A 20,962-nucleotide genomic window follows, 5' to 3' on the forward strand; every position below is an offset into this window, starting at 1 on the left:
CTGTAAGCTTTATGTATCTGGTGATGGTAGAATTCCCACTATCAAGGTCTATTGTCAAGATCGGTAGACGATTCGTGGAGAAAATAGCGATGATATTCACACTATAGGGTAGTCATCTATAAAGAACTCCGACTAAACATATCGAACGACGAACCTTTAGTTGCACACGGCTGGCACGGTTGGAGGTTATTAATTCATTTGATTAAATCAGTGAAAGGTTCAGTGCGAAATGTTGACTTTTCTATAATCTCTGTATCTACTGAGTACATCACGCCGTGATGACTCGAAGCACTTAACATGAAGCTACCGTGTAAGGTAGCGGTTTGTATTAAATGCCTATATATGGATTTCTTACGTAGTTGACAAAAAAGTACCCCTCCCTCCCCACACGGGCTATTGAAACCGGTATATGCAAGTGATCTCTGTTGCTGAGCCAAGTGTTCTTCTATCCTCTTGCGAACCCTCTTGTGAGCAGACATCCGCGGCGAACCACTGCATTCATCCAAAGAATAGTGTCAATACCCCGCTGTAGAATCAGCCTGACGTTTATGATCATACAGTACTAAGCTCTTAGGGATATAGTTGAGCTCCGAGGCAGAGAGCTCAAAGATTCTGGCACTATCCTTTGATGTTCTGACTCGGTGGCTGTGCTGGCACGGCTGGGGTCCCAGCAAGTGTCACAGTTGAAGCTATTTTCACTTGGATTGCCCAAAGTAATCCCCCACAGCCGAACTGGAAAAGAGAAGAGAGCCATCATGGGGTAAACGCCTCGAGTAGGTCGAGTTTGTTGCCGAACTGCGGCTAGCACCAGTGATACCATGCACCCAACTGGCACTCGTAATGAGATGTTCACCAATACATGGCTTCGTCTATGAGTGAGCACGAGCTCTTTCAATGACAGCCAATCTATCCTATAAATGAGTATAAACACTGTTGATTGCCCTGTGCACCATGCACGTGCACAATGAGAGGAGGCCCAAGAGCTGGCTGTGTGTCGTTTGCTCCGTCTTGGTCTCAACTTGGATTCTGAACAGCCAAATTCACCCAACGAATAGGCATGAAGGAGTGTCCATTGGTAACCAGGTGGCTAAAGGCAATTTTAATTAGAAACTAGAAAACCAAGCAGACAAATAGGCAAGGGAGGTCGTTATAGCACGAGTAGGCGCACCATACCTTCAGCGACAGTCTACGCATGAACTAATACCGTCAAAGATAGGCGTAGCTATCCTACCTGCACTAACTAGACTAGAAGGTATTTAAGTAGCGTGAGCTCGATATTGGGAATCCGAACTACTGTAACATTTCACAAAGGACGACCTGTGTCGCAATTACTATTCGGCCATTCAGCAAAAATATATTACGATCGCTCTATATCGGTTCTTTACATACGACTCTGAGTTTTTTATATACTATCTTATTGTCTATCTCTAATGCTATAGCGTAAATTGATTGCTTGTTCTATCCTCGAACGTCGAATTTCTATCTTAAAACGACTGTTCGTGTTCGATAACCACACGGAGACGGAGGACCACGCGAAGTCATGTTAGGTAAGATATTAAAGCTCTGATAAGAGAAGACTCAGAATTACTTATAACTGATTCCGGAACGATTTGCAGAGCCACACTAATTAGTTTCATTAAATCAACGAGGCTCTTTGAGCCTTGTCGAACGATCATAACCAATTTCAAGACGAGTATGCATAGAAGCGAGGTGTTTACTCCCAGACCATGCGTAGTATTCAGCCTGGGAGGTTAGCCGTCGAAAAGAGCGGCCTTCAAAGCTATCAATACCTCACCTAGCACTTATCACTTACCCTCAGCGGAAAACAAGAGTCCTCAAAACCACCATGTGATTTCCGGTTGAGACATCTGGAAGTCCAAACTGCCTCACCTCGGTTTATCGAAGATATCTCCGCACATTCCCCACATCAACTACAGACGAAGCATGTAATGTGAAAGGCGAGCAGCAATCGGCGTCCTCTCCCAAGTCTCCATCTTCCCCTCATCCTGTTCCTGAGATCTGCCCTGACGCATCCAATGTGTACTCGGTCTGCGACTTCGCCTACCACTTGGAGTCCAGATCACCAGGATCCAGCTGCTGCGACCACAAGTGACTCACGGTAAGTAGTCATTGTTGACGATCAGTGGATAAGCAATATTTCGCCCGAGGCTGCAGCTCGTGGATTGATCGAAATCGAGATTCAGCCCCACGACCGCAACGCCATGTTGGCTGCTACGTGCGTGCGTACAGCACACCCAGTTCGCTCATACCATACCTACTCGCAAGCCAGTGACCGCAGAGTCTTAGCTCTCAGCAGCGGGCTGCACGAAGATCCGGGGAACATCAAGTCATGAGGAGAATCCACTCACAGCCATGGTGAATGATCCTCGGCTCCTCCTCACCCACATTCCACGATCGCCTCCCCAGATTCTCCCCCGCAATGGAGAGGCGAGGAACCTTACCCATTCTCTGGAGAATGAGACCAAAGCGAAGCCAAGTGCGATCATGTGGATGAGTCTACCGGAGAATGCAAGTCGGCTGTCTGCCATATGCACGCACACTCGCGGCACTGCTAGCCAAGCCAAGCAATGGCTTGCGAGGTGTGCATCAGGCACGTTTGCCCAATGACAAGCCAGTGTCTCAATTGGAGCGTGCTTGATTGGGACGCAGTAGAGGCGGGCGGAGCCGAGGGACAGGAAGAGGGGGCCCCCCTGGCAGTACCGTCGAGGTACTTCACGACTCGCCGGGTTCCTGGCAGGGATCTGAAATGAGCAAGCGGCTCGCGCCCGTCCCAAATGGCTGCTCGTTCAGACTGTTCTCCGCAGCATGAATCGGTTACGAGGTGGTGCTCCCAGTTCCCCATCCGGGGTTGCATGCATGTGGTCATTGCCGACAAGGGCAAGGGGCCTTTGTCAAATCTCGAGAGGGAAATCTAGGCCAGGCTGGGAATGAGCTACGGGGCTAATTAGCAGCGGCTGATTGCTTGTTCAAGCGCGATGGGAGGCGGCTTGAGCACTGACGACTGGAGGTGGGTGGGCAGCAGCAGCATGACCGCGTGCGCGCACCCCGTTCAGGTAATACTAGTTGAGAGCTTCATCCTCATCGCCCATCTTTGGCTCAGCTTGCGGCACCCGGCACCATTCTGTTGCGGGGAACACCAACAAGTTCTCAAGCTCGCGTGTCGATCGACAGGTTGCTATCCCGAGGTGCAAAGTGCCATGTGAAGCAGCGCGCGACGGACTGCATGATATCCTCCAGCCGGCTCGCACCTCTCAACTGATTTGACCTGGACCTGCCCCCTTTTCTGCCCTCCTTACGCGCGCCGACTTGTTTCATCGTCACCACTTCCCCAACTGCCAGATCCGGGGCAGGCATACCGCGGGCACGTCAACTTTGTTTCAACCATGCGTCTGTCGACATTCCTATTGGGAGCGTTGGCGCCCATTGGCAGCCTCGTGGTAGCCGATGCCGACAACGTTGCGCTACCGCCAAACTTTAATCTAGAGGCGTACCTGGCAAAGAATAATCTTGCCATTGTGCCTCGAGATGAGCTGTCTGAGACTCTATCCGAGATCAAGCTCCTGATCAAGGAGACACGGTCCGAACAGAGGAACACCTTCAAGTTGACCACCACCAACAAGAGGCAGAGCAAGCGTCACGCGTCCAAGAAGAGCTTGTTCGCGCGACAAGATGCCAACTCGACGGTGGCTGACGACCCAGAGCTGGCAGCGTCGACAGTGGTGGTCGAAGCGCCTGCGTCCTCTGAGAACGGTGGTAAAGCAGCGACAACCTCGGTCGACGCGCCAAAGTCCACGGCAGACAACAGTGGGAGCAGCAGCAGCAGCGGCGGCTCAAGCAGCGACAGCAGCAGCAATGACAGCCAAGATGTGCAACAATTGGACATCCCCGGCCTCAGTGATCTGGGCGATCTTCTCGGCGTCATCCCAGACTTGGTCGATGAGCTGAAGAACTTTGGCGGCATCATCAAGGCCCTCCAGAGTCTGCTCACCGAGGAGTTCCTCGACGCATTGCACGACGCCATCGTCTACCTTGCCCAGACCCTCCGACCTCCGACACCCAACCAAGTCCGCACCCTGCTCGGTCGTGTTGGTCCTCTCCTCGATCTCCTCGACAAGCTCAACCTCGAGGATCTGGTGAAGCAGATTGGCGATGCCGACCTCGGTGGCTTGATCAGTGCCGCTCTCAAGCTCCTGACCGAGGACAATGTCGACAAGATTGGAGGCCTGCTCACCAATGCGGACAACCTGCTGACACCATCCTTCGTCAACCAGACCCAGGGTCTTATTGGCGACGTGTCGCCTCTCCTCCAGGAGCTTCGACCCCTCATCAAGACCGTCACTGGTCTCGACTTGGAGGGCATCATTGGTGCCCTGGAGCCCCTTCTCACGGAGCAGGCCGTCAAGGAGATTGTTGGCCTCGTTGGCAATGCGGGCGACTTGCTCGCCGCGCCATTCGTCAACCAGACCCGCTCGCTCATCGGCGAGGTGTCGCCTCTCCTCGAGGAGCTTCGACCCCTCATCAAGACGGTCACCGGTCTCGATCTTGAGGGCATCATCCAGTCACTGGAGCCACTACTCACCAAAGAGTCCGTCAAGGAGATTGTCGGTCTCGTCGGCAACGCGGGAGACCTGCTCACCCCTCAGTTTGTCAACCAGACCAAGTCCCTCATCGGCGAGGTCTCTCCCATCCTGGGCGATCTCAAGCCTCTCCTCGAGAAGATCACCGATCTCGACCTTGAAGGCATCATCCAGTCACTGGAGCCGTTGCTCACGAAAGACTCGATCGAAGGCATCGTCACCCTGCTCAAGAATGCCGAGTCCCTGCTCAGCAAGGATACAGTGGATCAGCTCAAGTCCATCCTCAAGAGCGCCAAGCCGCTCATCGACAGCCTCGGCGATCTTGATCTGGAAGGCTTGCTCAAGGCTCTCGAGCCGCTGCTCACCAAGGACTCGATTGAAGGCATCGTTACCTTGTTACAGAATGCCGAGTCTTTGCTCACCAAGGACACTGTCGACCAACTCAAGACTATCCTCAAGAGTGCCAAGCCCCTCCTCGACAGCCTGGGCAACCTTGATTTGGAAGGCATCCTCGAAGCCCTTGACCCACTTCTCACCAAGGAGTCGATCCAAGGCATCGTGGGTCTCCTTAGCAATGCCGAATCGCTACTCAACAAGGAAACCACGGGCCAGCTCAAGAATCTTATCAAGGGTGCCGGGCCTCTGCTCGACCTATTGGGCGAGATCGATATCAAGAGTCTTCTTGATGCGCTCAAGCCTCTTCTCACCAAGGACTCCATCGAAGGCATCGTGGGTCTCCTTAGCAACGCCGAATCGCTACTCAACAAGGAAACCACGGGCCAGCTCAAGAATCTTATCAAGGGTGCCGGGCCTCTGCTCGACCTATTGGGCGAGATCGATATCAAGAGTCTTCTTGATGCGCTCAAGCCTCTCCTCACCAAAGATTCAATTGAGGGTATCGTTGGCCTCCTCAGTAATGCCGAATCGCTCCTCGACAAGGAGACTACAGGGCAGCTCAAGAATCTCGTCAAAGGTGCCGGCCCGCTCCTCGACCTCCTTGGTGAAATTGATATCAAGGATCTCTTGGATGCGCTCAAGCCTATCCTCACCAAAGATTCGATTGAGGGCATTGTTGGGCTCCTCAATAACGCAGAGTCACTCCTCAACAAGGAGACCACTGGCCAGCTCAAGAACCTTATCAAGGGCGCTGGTCCTCTTCTCGATCTTCTGGGTGAGATTGATCTCAAGGGTCTTTTGGATGCCCTCAAGCCCCTCCTCACGGAAGACTCTATCAAAGGAATTGTCAACCTGCTTGGCAACGCCGAGAGTCTCCTCAGCAAGGAGTTTGTTTCCGAAGTCAAGGGCCTCATCAAGGGTGCTGCGCCTCTCCTCGAGGGTCTTGGAGACATTGACATCAAGAAGCTCGTTAGCCAGATCACACCAATTCTGGATGAGGTTGGTGATCTCGACCTCAAGAGCCTGTTTGATGCCATCACTCCTCTCCTCACACCGGAGAGCGTGGAGGGTCTCGTCGGTCTCGTCAAGAACGCCGAGTCGCTGCTCACCAAGGACTTTGTCAACCAGACCAAGGATCTCATCGGCGATGCCGGTCCCCTTCTGTCTGCCTTGGGCGAGATTGATCTCAAGAAGCTCATCAAGGAAGTCATGCCGCTTCTTGACATGCTCAGTGAAATCGATCTCAAGGACCTGATCAAGAAGGCTGGGCCCCTCCTCGACCAGGCTGGGCCTCTCCTCGAGGCTATTGGAAAGATTGACCTGGCCGGTCTCGTCAACAAGGTTACGCCGCTCCTCGATTCACTCAACGACGTTGACCTCAAGAGTATCATTGATGTTATCACGCCATACCTCACGGCCGACTACGTCAAGGGCATCTTTGGCCTGGTGGAGAACGCTGAAGATCTGCTGAGTGACAAGTTTGTGAACCAGACGCAGACCTTGATCGCGGGTGCCGTGCCACTGATCAAGACCTTGGACAAGATCGATCTCGAGGGTCTCTTTGACGTCGTTGAGCCCTTGCTTAAGGAGCTCGACGGCATCGATCTCAGCGGTCTTGTTGATGCTGTCAAGCCCATCTTGGCGGCCGTCAAGAAGATTGACATTGAGGGCATCGTGGACGAGGTCACGCCTCTCATCACACCTACGAGCGTCAAGGGCATTCTCGGTCTTTTGAATAACGCTCGCACACTGTTGTCGGACGCCTTCGTCGACCAGACTTCAGAGCTCATTGGCGATGCAACACCGGTAAGTTCCCCTGCTCCCTTTTTCATGACACTGTACTAACTTCCTCAGCTTGTGGCCACTGTAGCAGATCTTGTTCATGCGGTACTGAAGGAGCTTATGGGTTAATATGATTATAATGAAAGGACACGAGATATGAAGGCAGGTGCATGCAGTTGCGATTTAATTCAAATACCCCTTGAACATGAAATTTAAATATTCACAAACATGAAAAATGATCGCAATGCACATAGAACATGAATGTTGTGTCCCACGGTTAATGTGTGCACTGCACGGGCGTAGAACACCATGCGCGAAGCCTCAGGGCTGGAATCTTAGCATCAGATACAGAGAACACAGATCCCGTCGTCACGAAAGTGCTCGCAATTGCCAGAAACATTAAATTCGATAGTGCGTTCAGGTATCGTCGAAATCATTACATACAGCTCATTAACTCCGCCCATCCCTCGTGCTACTTGTGGTGCTTCTTGGTCCTGGCCCCAAGCCTCATAACGTTCAATGCCATAGAACCCCACGAGGATCGCTTCCGCAACTTCTCCCGCACAAGAGCGGCCGTCGTGCTATTCAGCGCTGTCCCATTGCCCGTTGGGTTGTCATCGCCCCAGTGCTCGAGGATATTGTCGAACAGCGTCTGGTTGCCAAACACATCGCCCGCGAGCTCACTGAGGCTTGAACCATCGTCGCTCAGGAATCCGTTCAGGACATCGGCGATCAGGGCGATCACGGGGATGCGGGCACGGATCTTCTTTGCCGCGAGCACCTCCTCCACATACGGGATGCGTTGGCCGTTGACCCTGGTGGCGTTTCCCGTGGCGTTGAACTCGATGGCCCCTTCGGATAGAGCCGCCTTCTGGTCATCCAGAATGGTGGCGAGATTGGGGACCAGCTCCTTGAGGTACAGCTCGCCGTCAAAGTCGGGCGTGTTCATGCCAGGCTTCATCTCGACGTCGTAAATGTTGATGTAGCCAAGGGTCAGGTCGCCCGACTTGAGGTTGAAGGTCAGGTTGCCGAGGAAGAGCGTGAGAACACCCTGGTTGGGGAGGTTGAGCTTGCCCTTGAGGTTGTAGCCATTCTCTGCTGGGGGCAACTGGAGCCGCAGCGTGTCGATGCCAAAGCCGTCCAGGTAGTTGAGGGCCGGGACCTTGAGCTCCTTGTCGAGCTTGGGATGGTATTCCAGGGCCCCCAAGCTGACCTTTGGCTTGCCGTAGACCGACACGGGCACCTCCTTGAGATCAAAGACGCCGTTGAACCATTTGACGAGCTCATCGTAGTTTGTGATATTCTGCGTCTGCTGCGCAACGTCCAGCTCAGTCTTGCCATTGACCTTTTGCTTGGGTAGCTGGAGCGACAGGAACGCCTTGTCTGGGCCCGCTTCTTTGTTGTACAGACTCAGGTCAAACTCGTTGATGGTGGCTGGGAGCGGCGTGTCCATTGTTGTCACGAGCGAGACGTTGAGCTGGGTTGGACTCAGCGCCCTGATGTTGCCATGCGAGATAGGCAGCTTCTGTCCGCTGACAATATTCTGGACAATGGCGGGAATAATTACTTTGAAACTGAGACGAGCCGATTAGTTTCGTGACAATGAGTGCAAGGACGCTTAACTTACAAGACGGGCAGGAGGATCGCTAGTAGGATGATGAGGCCGATGAGATATGCCCACCAAAACTTGCGAAAGTGTGCCTTCATCTTCTGCCACTTTGTAAGCTTTGGCGTCGTGCCCTTCTCCTGGACATGGTCTGATGCGGACGAAACATCATCTTGGGCAGCGGCCTCTGAAGGTCCATCAGCCGTCGCAGCAGGCGCCTCGTTCTCGTCGCCGCGTCCGCCCGCGACAGTGTGTGCTTGCGCAGGCGGCTGAGGCACAGGATCAATGTCCTCGTGGATTCTGTTGTTGGACGTTGCCATCCTGAATGCTCGCGTGCTCGTGCGCGCAAAAGAGCCAGCGTGCTGAGTGTCAGTCTGTCTGTCTGTCTGTCTGGCAGTCCGTAGATGCACTGACAGACGGCCAGTCTCGTGTAATGAATGCCGATGTAATACTACCCAAATTCAACAAAGGCCCAGGCCACCACTCATCACATGGCCCTGCGCCGATCAATTGAAGGACCCGACCGAGGCAAGCTGGCTGCTGGCGCGATATCTCGATTCTTGGGAAAGCCACCCCCTCATACGGCACGGATGCGCGTGCAAGTTGGTTACCTATCCCAACTCAAAGAACATCTTCCGGAAGACGGCAATAGTCCATCTCTCCATGTCACCTAACACCGACAAGGGGGCTGATCCCAATGAGGGCCTGGAGGTGTGTGTGGAGAAGCGAGTACCTTCAAAGTACCTCGAGTACAAGCCTATGTGGGGGCTGCATGAGCCGTGCAGGGCGAGGTCGTCGCCGGAAATGGGTCACTGAGAGGAGAAGGCTGCTCATGTCTTGAAGCTAATGCTTTCCCCGCATCTCGAACGAGACGGGAGTCGGACAAAAAGGGGATAACGCGGTGATGATCTGTGAGGTGACGTTTGGCGAGCTTGTTTGCAGCCCAGGAAGCCTTTCAATACCACCTTGCGAGGGCACTTGTTGGCGATGGCCTCATCTACATAGGCGGCCAACGTGGTGTTTGCGCACAGGCCGACCAGGGCCCTCGGCCCCTGCCAGGATCAGCCTGTCGATTCCATGTCGAGCCCAGACCCCGCAACTGCACGGGGAACAAGGTGTCTGGCTCCCCTAAATTTCCGTTCATTTACCACTGAAAAAAATGATGCCCAAGCTGAAGATTCTGGTCAGCTCGATGCGAGACAGGACTCAACTTGAAGGGATAAGTAACTATGGGATTTCATGATATCACACAGCAGCATCGCAAAGATGTATTAGAAGGTTATCAAACAAGAACCATGCTTCAATTTGTCACTCTATTGCTGATTGAGTCTCGTGTACGTTACTTTGCTGCTTTGAAATCCACCTCGCCGCTGGCCCCAATCATGCCAGACCGGTGATAGTAGCTCCTTGCTCGAATGTATGGATCGAGCGTCCAGTAATTCGATCTCAACTGGCTCGCAATCGCCCTCCTGCTGTCGTTTAGTTGCTTCCACTCCTCGCTGTGAGGCTCCTTTGACAGCCAGCTCAGTGTAGCTTGCTCAAACTGCTTGGCCAATTCATCGCGGTCACCTCGCACCTCATTGCGCTTCTCTACCTGTTCCATGCGCTCGTTCTCGCCGGGAACGGGGTCGATGTACTTGTACTCCCAGGTGTCGTCGCCGCCATACGAGCAATGAAGCTGGTCTTTGTCAACGAACTTTAGTAAATCCTTCGTGGAACTGGTAAAGTTGATCTTGGACGCGATCACGGGATCGAGCCAGCCCTTGATGATGCTCCAGATTCCTGAGAATGATGGTCAGCTAGCTGCTTCGTGAATTCGATGGGAAAAGAAGTTCACTCACCCCAGAACACAAAGGGTGCTTTGTGAATAAGAACCAAGCCCAGCGTTTCCGGGTATCTAGCCTCAAACACAGTCACCAGGAATTTCACCACGTGGAAATCCATGTTCTTCAAACCGAACCCTGTCAGGTCAAAGATGAGGCATGCCTTGTCGTTGGGGAACGAAAGCATGGTCTTGATGCTTTCAATGTTGTGCAGTACATAGTTCTCCATGGCTTCTGACGTCTGGTTCTTCGGGTCGTGAAGTCGCACCTTGATAACGTAGAGGGGGCGTCCCTCCTTGTCCGCACCGCGGACGTAGGACTTGCCCGATTGATACTGGCTGATGAAGCCTTGGTCGTCTTTGGACATTTCTGACTGCAGACCAACGCTCTCGCCTTTGCCGATGATGTCGTGGTCGATGCGGCGCTCATCGCGCCAGTTGAGGGCGGAGACCAGCATCTCCATGGCCTGCCGGACGTCCCACTTCCTGGCTCGCATAAAGCGAAGAACCGGCGCGTCAGGATGCTCAGCGAGGATGAAATTCCATAGTGTCTCGCGGAATGACTCTGGAGACTTGTTGGTGAGCATGCTGGTCAGATGAGCGGTGAGTTCGGGCGCTGTGTCGTGGGCGACGGAGGTTCCGCAGAGTCGAAGAAGATGTAGCCATGCTTCTTGCATTTTGAGTTGCTCAGATTTCGTCAATTCCGCAGAGGAATCAATGTCGACAACCTGAAGAGTTGTGGTGTCTGGGGCCTCAGTGGCCGTCATTGTCTGGGTCGCCATGTTCAATGTTGGGTGTGCTATGTTCGCTGGGATTGTGCTGATGGGATGGTGCTGCACAGGGGTTTGACTTATTGTCACCGGCGTCTTTTATCTTGTGAGTTTTCTGCAATCAAGCCTCATGATGTCGGTTGAATTGGAGTTGAGGAGAAGAGGTTCGCAAATGCTTCGGAAGGTTGGCCTCGATAAGGAACAGTGCGATCAGCATACCGGCCCCGTCGCCCCCGTGGGGTAGGGGCATTCGATCGAATTCATCTTCCACATGCACAAACATTTGATGGAGGGGTCAGCACCACCTCGCCGAGAATCCTGAACTCTTGGGTTGCCCTTGCGAGGCCAGGAGCAGTTGGTACGTAGGATCGCATAGAACGTCAAGGTGCATCAGAATCGGGCAAGGTTGCTGCCAGCCTCCGCATGGTGCCACTGTACTAGACACAGCCCCCAGGGCCCCGATCATGATGGGCGAGGGTCTGCTGCAAGTCCGGATCTAATTAGTTTCTTGTAGCAACTTTATTCGATGCTCTTGCAACTAGACGGGCAGATCCGTAGTCATTTCCTGTCGCCACATGATAGATGAAGATTCAAGCTAGTGTTCGTCCCGCACATGTGATTAAACTCAGAAAGATATAGAATGATAAGGCTTCAATTCTCGATTTCACGTGTACCGTGACTACGAAAACTCCATATCGGTGACCACATCCCCCCATTTCGCACCAGCGAGATCCGTCAGGTAGTCGGCCTTGGGCTCCCACTGCCCCTGGCCACCTTTGGGGAACACATGCCCGCCCACCTTGAAGTACGTAGACTTGAGTTTCATCATGGACACCTCCTTCATCGGCTTGGACACCCTCGGCACAGCTACCTGTGCGTTCCTCTTCTTCATCTCCCGCAGCAGATGCAAAAACATGTGCATGTTGACATCAGCACCCAGCGTCCACGACGCAGTTTCGTAGCCCGTCAGGAACAGCATGTTGGGCACGTCCTGGATCATAGCCGACTTCCAGGCGAACATCTCAGAGAGATTGATTGGCTTGCCATCGACCGACATGCTGACGCCGCCGCCGAACTTGAGTTTCAGGCCTGTAGCAGTGACGATCACGTCGGGGTGTAAGGAGGCACCCGACTCGAGCTCGATGCTCTTCTCCGTGACCTGCTTGATGGTGTCCGTCACAATATCCGCCTTGCCTCCCCGCAATGCCTGGAAAAAGTCGCCATCCATGCTTGCGCAGAAACGCTGCTCCCATGGGTTATACCGCGGCTTGAAGTGAGGGTCGTGCTTGATGGACGGTGGCAGTTGTGAGACAGTCAAGCTGCGGACCAGGGCCTTTGCAGCACCAGGGAATGTTCGACAGAACCACGTGGTGAGAATGCTCGTCAAGATGTAGAACATGCGGTTGAGAAAATGGGCAAACATGGTAGGCAAGAAGGCAAAGAGCGCGTTCTGGAGAGGCGACTTGTTCCGTCGTGTCATGATGTACGTAGGGCTCCTCTGCAGCATCGTGACTCTCTTTGCTTTGTCCGTCATGGCAGGCAAGACTGTGACAGCCGTGGCTCCGCTGCCAATGACGACAACCTCCTTGTCGGTGTAGTCGTAATCTTTGGGCCAGAACTGAGGGTGGATCACTTTGCCCCCGAACTTGTCGATTCCGGGGATTGTTGTCTGCAGAGGGGTGTCGTAGTCGTAATAACCCGTGCCCAAGAACAGGAAGCGACTAGTGAACAGCAGTGTCTCTTCCTCGCCTTTCACGGCAGCGTGCACCTCCCACATTTTCGTCTCCCCGTTCCAGTTGGCTTTGGTGACGGCGTGCTTGAACCGCATGTGCTGATCGATTCCTTGCTCATGCGCAGAGCGTGTGACGTACTCCTTGATTTGCTGGCCGCTCGGCATCACTTCTTCTTTTGTCCAGGGACTCCAGGTAAATCCAAACGAGTAGATGTCTGAATCACACCGGATGCCTGGGTACCGGAAAAGGTCCCATGTCCCACCGAGGCTTGAACGTGCCTCTAGGATGGTGTATGTGAGAGAGGCGCTTTGTAGTCGATATGCTGCGTTGATGCCAGATATCCCAGCGCCAACAATGATGGCGTCGTATGAAGGTGGCGAAGACATTTTTGCCCGCTCAATAACGTACGGGTGCCCTTGAGATCTGAGTAGTGCGAGGAGTTTGGTCCGTGGCCTGGTCCGCTCAGAGAATGCGAGTCAATAAGCTTTTCTCTTAGCGATAGGGTAAGGCAAGAATCTGCTTCAACGACAGTCGGGCAACGAGTAGGCCTTATGGAGATTTTGGGGACAGACACGATAGCCGTGGGGCGAGCGGCGAGCCGGATCAATACAAGACGTCGGCATCCGTCCTCGGGAGGGCGACAGATGCAACTGATACTGACCACAGAGATGAGCCAATGTCTCTGCATACACCCGAGAAGAATTCGCAGCAGTCGTTGACATGTGATGCCTTGTTGAATATGGACACATCATCTTGAACATTTCAAGATATTGTACGTCAATATCTCGGCAGCATTGTCGATCAATGCGGCCCTCGCGAGCCTCGCAAGCCACCTGTGTTTTCCATAGCGCGCCGCTAGGACGCAGTGGAATCTCGGAGGTGTGAGAGGACTTTGCGAGCAGCCAGCCGCGGTGTTGGTGTGGCAAAGAGCCATACGCCAATGTTATATGGTTTACATGCATATGCGCGCGCAAGCAGGGGTCGAAAAGGGAAAAGCTCGGTGGGATTGAGGATTTCAACGTCGGAATCTTGTCTACATTCATCATTGAAGCCATACATGTATTCATCAAGTCTATAGACTATCAAATCTGCGTGAACAACAGCTCACTCGGTCAAACGCATTGCTAACCCCTCCCGGTGAAAAAAGCGGTTTGCCTTGCGTGCTGCCATGTGACCCGCCTGCGTAAAGCCCATGCGAGGGCCCAGCAGGAGGAAGTCATGCGGACAACCCTCACTGACGTCGAGGCTAACCTTGCAGCCTGCGTCGCGGTACCGCAGGGCCAGCTCGCAAATGTCCTCGTACAGCACCTCGCGGCTGCCAGCATTGACGTACATCGGGACGTCTATCTTGAAAGGGTGGTGCAGCGGCGAGAGGTACGGTCCTGCGGGATCAATCTTGCCGTCGTTCGTCACGGTGGACGCGCCCCAATAGCCAAAGTTGCGATTGAGGTAGTCGGTGCCATAGTTGGGCGACAGCGCCATGTCCTGGTGGAGCGCAGCCTCAACATCGACCCATGGCGACCACAGCGCGACACCTGCTGGGGCGGGAATGTCCAGCTCGCCGCCGAATTCGTGAATGTAACGCATCAGCCCGAGCACGAGGTTGCCGCCCGCAGAGTCGCCCGAGATGATGATTTGCTCTGGTGGGATGCTGCAATCGCGCAATAGGTGGATGTAGGACGTCACCGCGTCCTGGAGCTGCGCTGGGAACCACGAGTGCGGGTGGCTGGACAGTCGATATTGGGGCGTGCAGACATGCGTACATCCCATGTTCTTGGTGAATGCCTTGGCAAAGAAGCCCGTGTCATGATCTCGTCCACTGCCGATCACGAAGGCCCCTCCGTGAAAGTGCAAGGCCACCATGATGCCCGCGCGAGACGCAGGCTCTGCTGGCGTCCATGTCACGCCCACCGGCTTGGGTGTGATTTCCTTGTCATAAAGCTGGCCTTGGTATAGCTTTGGCGAGCGGGGCGTCACGACCTTGAAGCGGTCTCGTTCTTGCCCAGGCTTCAGAGTCATGCTGTCTCCGACTCTCAGCAGGGACCAATACTGCAGGATAAGCCGCACAAGACGGACCCTAACGGCTTGGTTGATGCTCCATTCCGGGGCAGGTCTGGTATGTGGAAGTAGAGCCTTGAGAAAACCGAGGAAGAATGAGGTGAGAAGCCATGGCGTAGACACAATGACTTGCAAGACCGCGGGCGCCATCTTCGTTGTTCAGTCTTCGTTGTTCAGTCTTCGTTGTTCAGTCTTCGTTGTTCAGTGGATGTGGAAGTTGGGCAAAGTATCGTGCATGCCGTGAAAACAAAGCATTGTACACCACCTAAAGGAAGACGACATCATCGATGATTATATATTGAGTGCTACTACTGCACCTACATGTTGTTTCTGGTCAAGCGCGCGGTGGCCCTAGTCCCAGGCTGATCACCTCGGCTGATGAGAGGATCCGATACTCCGGTCTGTTTGAGCGATATATTCGCCTACACAGTATACCATGATATGCGTACGTCGAGGCACATGATGGCAAAGTGAGGTCCTTCCTTCATGGATAAGTCGCACGATACCGAAACTACGGTGTTTTCACCACTCAGGGATTGTCCACGTTCTTCCTTCGCCTGCTTTGCGCGTACCCGATCCGATGATATCTCTCAGAACTTCTTGCAGCCAGCCAGGCCATGCTCTTACGCCGCTTAACAGAGCTCTCGAGTTCGGGACAGTGACCTGCCCACCGCGCTTGCTCCAGATCCTCTCGCTAATGGCATCCGCAACGACATTGCTGGCCAAGAGAGTGAGCCCAGAGTCCGTCAGGCCATTGGAAATCTCTGCGATGAGCGGCGTGTCCACGAAGAAAGGATGCACGACGGTCGTGAGGACATTGTCGGCGCGGTAGATGTGCTTCAACTCGACCCCGAGACCTTCGTGGAAAGCCAGCGCGGCAGCCTTGGTAGCAGCATACGCCACGCCAGAGGACAGGCTGACAAAGGAGCCAATGCTCGCCACGGTGACAATGTGGCCCTTGTTCTTCTCAATCATGTGTGGCATGAATTGCTGCACGCAGAGCCAATGGGCAATATTGTTGACGCCAAAGACAGCACGCAGATACGGCTCGGACTGGTCTAGTATGGGCTTTGCCTGGGAGACACCAGCATTGTTGACCAGGATCGTCGGGTGCCCGACGTCCTTGCGCACAGCCGCCGCCGCCGCCCCAATCGAGTCCTTGGACATGAGATCGCAGTGATAGTGCGAGATGAGAGGATTGTCATGCAGTTCCTTGGGCATGTCCTGGATGTCGAGAACAACGACCTTGGTACCCCTGCCGGCGAGGTTGCGCGCCAAATCCTTGCCGATGCCGCTGGCCCCTCCCGTCACGACCGCGATCTCCTCAGACCAGTTCCATCCCTTGCTGGGCCCGGTGCGCCAGGCATTCGCCGCTCGAACGTTCAAGTTCTGATTGATAAAGCGCAGCAACCCCACGCCAAAGAGCAGGCGCAGCGCGGTAATTGCGAGCTTCAGGTCGAGCGCGCCGAGCCCAGGGAACCCCCCTGCATATGTGGACAGCAGGTTCTGACTTTCGTTGGGGCGATACGTGACTGCAGCGAGGAGGGGGCCGGTGACAAATGGTGATAAAACTAGATTGTAGACATGGCTTACGAGGCCACCCACGATTGCAGCCATCTTGATCTCAGCAGCAAATAGCAATGCTCTTCGCCTTCCGATGTTGACATTGAAACGCCAGAGAGGGAGGAATTGTTGAGCTGGCCCGTCAGCTAGCAACTTTAGTTCAGCTTGCCCTAAGATGCAATCAATTTTCCGGCCGTATCCGCTATCTTAGCCCCTGTCACCTCAATGCCATTTCCACCCTCTCGACCGGGGATTTACGGCTGTTATTACATGCATGCACTATATATCAGCCGTCTTGACACTTGGCCCTGGCTGTATCCATATTTTGACAGCATTCTTCAAATTTCTCAATGACTGATCAATGAGTAAGACGACGGCCCCGACTCTGCTGTTGCTGAAGAGACACCAATGTCGCCCCGCGGTTGGCGATCTTCGCTCCATCTCGTATCCGTAGACTGGTCCAGAATACCCAATGAAGCGCGACGCAATTTCCCAGCGTCCGAGGCGGCATGTGAACCGCTTCCCCGCAAACATGAACCGACTGACCTGAGCCCCTCTTGTCTCGTCCCGGGATGACACTGGTTATAGACTGTCGCTCACTTGACTGGCCTGCTGAACGTCACTGTGGCTCCCAACCAACCCCAAGGGGCCAAGGACCAGGAACCGTTTCCCTCTGGGTCAGTGTGCTGAGCCTGGGACCTGACCTGACCACTAACCAAACCCCAGCCCAGCCTAGCTCACAAGGATCGTCCTCGTTGATTCGGCAGCGCGGCTGTGTCAAAGACCCAGTCGCTTATCTGTGTTTAGCAACAGCACGCACCGCGACTTGATGCAAAGGGTGGCATAACTTAACCCTTGACAACATACATACCAAACTGCACGTAGACCGCAACAATCATCAAAATCAAGATCGCGACGAGATTCAATCAGCATGGTGTTCCCAGGACGGTTCAGCACAGGATGCATGCGCTGCCGACAGCGCAAGGTCAAGGTGAGCAAAACGACTGACCGCAGCGCCCGCACGTGACGGGAGAGCGCGAATATCAATATCTACTTGGCATGGACGCCCGTGTGCTCACAACGGCAAACAACGGACAGAATGAGGCCAACACGTACGAGACTGGATGGGACATGAACTGACGATGCATGCTAGTGTGATGAAGGCAAGCCATCCTGCCGCAGATGCTACATCTATGGCAAGGAGTGTCCGGGCTACACCGACCAGTTCCATTTCCGCCACGAACTCACAGCTTCAAGCTTCAAAAAGTCGGCGACGACGCAGCGGCGCAAGAGCTCTCCAAGTTCGACCGCCTCGGTAAAATCAACAAATTCGTCCAAGAAGAAGGTGGAGGAGGATAGCAGCACGAGCACTTCATCAGGCAGCCCCTCCTCAGCATGCGTGCCAGTCTGGTCGCCGACGACGCCAGTAGCCACGACGTTGAGCATTTCGACGGATGACATATCCTTGTGCTACTTTGTGCGTCGATTCGTATCCCCGGCCGGCTTGGATGGGTTCCCAGGACACTTGACATTTTTGCCCGCCATGTACGACAAGCATCAGGACGATGGTGGCGTGCTGGAGCTGGCAACCAAAAGTGTCGCCAAGATGGCAGTGTACAACCAATTCGGCGGCGATGATTTCCGATTCCAATCGTACCAAGCATACGGAAAGGCGATACGGAGCTTACAGAACGCCATCCAGGACGAGACGCAGGTGATGGACGACAAGGTGCTCGCGGCCGTGTTGCTGCTGTGCACGCTCAAGGACATCAGTGGCGAAGGGGTGGGAGATGCGAGCGAGCATGCTGCAGGACTGTACTATCTGTTGGAGCGGCGAGGTGTAGAGCAGTTGGCGACGCGTAGAGGTGTCGAGTTGTTCCTGCTGTCTCTAATACGCTTGGTAAGTCCAGGAATCCGGCTTCAGTGTCGACATGCTGACTTGGTGCAGCAAGTATACTCGTTCCTTCGAGAGGATGACACATACAGCGACCCGGGAGGTTTGACGACTGTGCTCGGGGCTTTCGATCCTCTCATCCGCGCAATGTCCATGATGACCAGAGTTCTGTCGCTTCGAAACGCCCTGTCCAAGTATGTGCCCATGGGCATTCTGCCTGGCCAGCCGTGGAAGCAACCTGTCCTGGACATGGACGACGAAGGCCACGAGACCGTTATTCAAGGATGTCTCCACGCCCTTCAGGACTTTGACACGTGGGACATGGAAGCTGCATCGTACTGGCAGAATACTTTCCAAGGCCGCACGCACCCGACTCGCCTAGGCGCAGTGGGGACGAGCATGACCTATTGTGATCCCCAGACCGCCTGTACAATCATCTTGATCCGATCTGCACGGTTGATATTGGTGCTCAGCTTACTCATCTACCACGACCTTGCCACTGTTCCTGTTGGCAACCCAGAGGCATGGGCGCAGTGGATGCCTGTACTGCAGAGTGACCTCCACAGTACCATCGACGACATCCTTGCTTGTGTGCCCTTTTCACTGGGAGACGTCGATCAGGACGGCAAACCGACCACCATGAGCTATGACGGGGCGGCGGCCATCATCATCACCCAGCCGTTGCGGCTGGTCACATGGTGCATCTACGCGAAGCCCGAGCAGCAGCAGATCGCGCGAAACATTCTGGGACGCATCAACGCCGCCATAGGCATCCGAGCAGCTGTCTCATGGCAGAACGCGTCCCTGCTCAGTGAAGGGGGGCAACAACGGCCCGAACGACAGCCAGACGTGTGCGAGGGCAAAGGCGGTTGGACTGGGGAGGTTACTTTTGTGTCTGATTTGTCTTGAGGCTCTGCGTGTACAACGATACCTGAGTTACTTTGTCTTGCGAATCTGTCGGTTCAACTCGATTCTCTCCAAGACCTCCACGTCTCTCTCTCGCAGCAATGCTGCCGCCGATGCAATGGGTCCGGCCACAGCAGTCCAGAATCCGATTTTGCCCACCGTTCGTAGTAGGCTCTTTTGAGGCAACGCCTGATGCTTCTGGTAGACAGCCCAAACAGCAAACGCTGCGCAAGCACAGTAGATATCCCACCGGAGGAAGTTGGTGACAATCTCTTTCTGCGCCAGTGCCGACACGGGTGGTTTCATGAGAGTTCGGATGGGTGGATCTGTCAACGACGTCGGTACCAGCATCTTAGACAGAGATAGTCCAGGCATGTTTGACAGTGTCTTCGACAATATGACAGTCCCTATAGTCAGGCCGTGCGCGATCCCACTCAATGTCATGACGAACTTGTACACACTCCGCAGAGACACGAGGAGTCTGTCGGTCGTTTCCTTTGGCTTCTTGTCCGATGCCACCAGTTTCTTGACGAGTGGATGGAAGAAAGAGTGCAAAAGCGGAAATGGCTGCCACAAGGCAATGATAATGTAATTCTCCCTGGGCGATAGGACGCCGAGTGATGGGAGTACCATGAGGAGGCTCGGCACCATGTACGAAATTGTTGATACCCATGGCAGAATGTCCGCGTCTGTTGGATCCACGACGACATCTTCGTAACCAGCTCGATCGGGTGAGTAGAGGACGTTGAAGGCGAGGTAGATGGGTGCCGCAATCGTGATCGTCACCAGCTGTCCTAGCATTCCCCATGCACCCGTGCTGTAGCTCGTTAGCCTCAACTATGTACATTCGCATGTATTGTCTGGTCCTACTAGCTGAAGACTGTGCGTCGATTCTTCTTGCGCAGACCTTCGAGTGACATCAAGGACCAAAGTCCTCCAAACTGGGCAGCCATGTACGACATAGTGACAACTCCTTGCCAATCAATGTCCTGTCCGTAGTTGACGATGGAAACGGCAAAGAACTCGAGGAGAAGCCCCAGGGCATCGTCAATGGCCGGAATCCCCGTGTAGGCCGGCCGATAGGTTGGGCCGGATCTTGCCAGGACGCATCGTGGTTTGAGCCACATGGACTTTTTGGTGGTGCAAATCTTGACAGCGTCAAAGAAGCCATGCCTTACGGCAAGGTACATTCCCCCGTAGCCACCGACGAGGGCGCACGAGAGGATGAGGACGATGGCAATGGTTCTGAACATTGCGCAAGTTGCAATCTAAAGAGGTACGGGAGAAAGAGCTTCAGCTCTTGCACAATCATGGGTTCTTGTAGCAAGAGAAGTGCCTCAGCCAGGCAGGGTATGAGTTGAGAGCCCTGCACGTGCGAATCTACGTGGGTTCCAGTGCTTTAATTATGCCCGAGCTCGTTATCAAATCTCAACTGAAGCTTCAGCAAAGATCCGTGGGTCCAGTCAGTTTATGTTGCATGTGCATCACAACCTGGTAAGGTATTGCGCATGGGCTCACAAGTGCTTGTCTTCAGTGCTTCCCCTTCAAGTTGTTCCAGTTAGCTGCGAATCAGTCTCATCCTTCGAGTGACAATCTCCATCTTCGCAGTCTCAGTCAGACCTGAGCAACACAAAGCTTCAGTAAATGCATATCAGCCAAGACTCGCAAAGTGGCACCGCGCACCTCTTTGCTTCGCTCGCATGCTAGACTGCATTGGACCCAGACGAGCTCATGAATTTCAGCAGACAAACAAGCTTCTAGTCTAATTCGTTAGGGGTTGCGTCTCCAACTGATCCCCTCTCGTGGCACGTTCTTCGCAGGCTAAACCCCAATC

The 20,962-nt window shown here is 54.0% G+C and overlaps 7 protein-coding genes across 7 annotated transcripts; 2 read left to right on the top strand and 5 right to left on the bottom strand.

The window, feature by feature from the left end:
• The first annotated feature begins 3,118 nt into the window (after window positions 1-3,118).
• On the top strand, window positions 3,119-6,986 carry F5Z01DRAFT_733036 (uncharacterized protein). Its single transcript, XM_046266734.1, has 2 exons — window positions 3,119-6,800; window positions 6,849-6,986. Exons 1-2 carry the CDS (start codon window positions 3,405-3,407, stop codon window positions 6,903-6,905), a joined length of 3,453 nt encoding a protein of 1,150 aa, XP_046122338.1. The 5' UTR covers window positions 3,119-3,404; the 3' UTR covers window positions 6,906-6,986.
• Window positions 6,987-7,163: 177 nt separating this feature from the next.
• On the bottom strand, window positions 7,164-9,013 carry F5Z01DRAFT_643186 (uncharacterized protein). Its single transcript, XM_046262699.1, has 2 exons — window positions 8,404-9,013; window positions 7,164-8,350 (listed from the first exon to the last, which is right to left on the bottom strand). The coding sequence occupies exons 1-2, from the start codon at window positions 8,700-8,702 to the stop codon at window positions 7,249-7,251; spliced, it is 1,401 nt and encodes a 466-aa protein (XP_046122339.1). The 5' UTR covers window positions 8,703-9,013; the 3' UTR covers window positions 7,164-7,248.
• A 667-nt stretch (window positions 9,014-9,680) lies between these two features.
• F5Z01DRAFT_643187 (CRAL-TRIO domain-containing protein) lies at window positions 9,681-11,324 on the bottom strand. Its single transcript, XM_046262700.1, has 2 exons — window positions 10,224-11,324; window positions 9,681-10,164 (listed from the first exon to the last, which is right to left on the bottom strand). The coding sequence occupies exons 1-2, from the start codon at window positions 10,984-10,986 to the stop codon at window positions 9,722-9,724; spliced, it is 1,206 nt and encodes a 401-aa protein (XP_046122340.1). The 5' UTR covers window positions 10,987-11,324; the 3' UTR covers window positions 9,681-9,721.
• A 103-nt stretch (window positions 11,325-11,427) lies between these two features.
• On the bottom strand, window positions 11,428-14,971 carry F5Z01DRAFT_741094 (uncharacterized protein). The gene is made up of 3 exons (XM_046266856.1): window positions 13,837-14,971; window positions 12,970-13,130; window positions 11,428-12,939 (listed from the first exon to the last, which is right to left on the bottom strand). The coding sequence occupies exons 1-3, from the start codon at window positions 14,913-14,915 to the stop codon at window positions 11,654-11,656; spliced, it is 2,526 nt and encodes an 841-aa protein (XP_046122341.1). The 5' UTR covers window positions 14,916-14,971; the 3' UTR covers window positions 11,428-11,653.
• Window positions 14,972-15,101: 130 nt separating this feature from the next.
• Window positions 15,102-16,641, bottom strand: F5Z01DRAFT_196012 (uncharacterized protein). Its single transcript, XM_046258044.1, has one exon. It carries the CDS (start codon window positions 16,380-16,382, stop codon window positions 15,288-15,290), a length of 1,095 nt encoding a protein of 364 aa, XP_046122342.1. The 5' UTR covers window positions 16,383-16,641; the 3' UTR covers window positions 15,102-15,287.
• Window positions 16,642-17,085: 444 nt separating this feature from the next.
• F5Z01DRAFT_196065 (uncharacterized protein) lies at window positions 17,086-19,145 on the top strand. Its single transcript, XM_046258047.1, has 3 exons — window positions 17,086-17,319; window positions 17,482-18,228; window positions 18,277-19,145. Exons 1-3 carry the CDS (start codon window positions 17,260-17,262, stop codon window positions 19,129-19,131), a joined length of 1,662 nt encoding a protein of 553 aa, XP_046122343.1. The 5' UTR covers window positions 17,086-17,259; the 3' UTR covers window positions 19,132-19,145.
• F5Z01DRAFT_196043 (uncharacterized protein) lies at window positions 19,145-20,712 on the bottom strand. The gene is made up of 2 exons (XM_046258046.1): window positions 19,999-20,712; window positions 19,145-19,945 (listed from the first exon to the last, which is right to left on the bottom strand). The coding sequence occupies exons 1-2, from the start codon at window positions 20,379-20,381 to the stop codon at window positions 19,159-19,161; spliced, it is 1,170 nt and encodes a 389-aa protein (XP_046122344.1). The 5' UTR covers window positions 20,382-20,712; the 3' UTR covers window positions 19,145-19,158.
• Window positions 20,713-20,962: the final 250 nt, after the last annotated feature.

This window comes from Emericellopsis atlantica (assembly GCF_019669845.1).
Source record: "Emericellopsis atlantica unplaced genomic scaffold F5Z01scaffold_2, whole genome shotgun sequence".
NCBI classification, from domain to species: Eukaryota; Fungi; Ascomycota; class Sordariomycetes; order Hypocreales; family Bionectriaceae; genus Emericellopsis; species Emericellopsis atlantica.

Coding starts and splice junctions, on each gene's coding strand:
- F5Z01DRAFT_733036 (XM_046266734.1), top strand. CDS start 3,405: ATGCGTCTGTCGACATTCCTATTGGGAGCGTTGGCGCCCATTGGCAGC. Junction 6,801..6,848: donor TCATTGGCGATGCAACACCG/GTAAGTTCCCCT, acceptor TAACTTCCTCAG/CTTGTGGCCACTGTAGCAGA.
- F5Z01DRAFT_643186 (XM_046262699.1), bottom strand. CDS start 8,702: ATGGCAACGTCCAACAACAGAATCCACGAGGACATTGATCCTGTGCCT. Junction 8,351..8,403: donor GCGATCCTCCTGCCCGTCTT/GTAAGTTAAGCG, acceptor GGCTCGTCTCAG/TTTCAAAGTAATTATTCCCG.
- F5Z01DRAFT_643187 (XM_046262700.1), bottom strand. CDS start 10,986: ATGGCGACCCAGACAATGACGGCCACTGAGGCCCCAGACACCACAACT. Junction 10,165..10,223: donor AGCACCCTTTGTGTTCTGGG/GTGAGTGAACTT, acceptor CATCATTCTCAG/GAATCTGGAGCATCATCAAG.
- F5Z01DRAFT_741094 (XM_046266856.1), bottom strand. CDS start 14,915: ATGGCGCCCGCGGTCTTGCAAGTCATTGTGTCTACGCCATGGCTTCTC. Junction 13,131..13,836: donor CGCTTTTTTCACCGGGAGGG/GTTAGCAATGCG, acceptor CGCACTACTCAG/ATCTCAAGGGCACCCGTACG. Junction 12,940..12,969: donor AGAGGCACGTTCAAGCCTCG/GTGGGACATGGG, acceptor TCCGGTACCCAG/GCATCCGGTGTGATTCAGAC.
- F5Z01DRAFT_196012 (XM_046258044.1), bottom strand. CDS start 16,382: ATGGCTGCAATCGTGGGTGGCCTCGTAAGCCATGTCTACAATCTAGTT.
- F5Z01DRAFT_196065 (XM_046258047.1), top strand. CDS start 17,260: ATGGTGTTCCCAGGACGGTTCAGCACAGGATGCATGCGCTGCCGACAG. Junction 17,320..17,481: donor GCCGACAGCGCAAGGTCAAG/GTGAGCAAAACG, acceptor GATGCATGCTAG/TGTGATGAAGGCAAGCCATC. Junction 18,229..18,276: donor TGCTGTCTCTAATACGCTTG/GTAAGTCCAGGA, acceptor GACTTGGTGCAG/CAAGTATACTCGTTCCTTCG.
- F5Z01DRAFT_196043 (XM_046258046.1), bottom strand. CDS start 20,381: ATGTTCAGAACCATTGCCATCGTCCTCATCCTCTCGTGCGCCCTCGTC. Junction 19,946..19,998: donor CGACGCACAGTCTTCAGCTA/GTAGGACCAGAC, acceptor AACGAGCTACAG/CACGGGTGCATGGGGAATGC.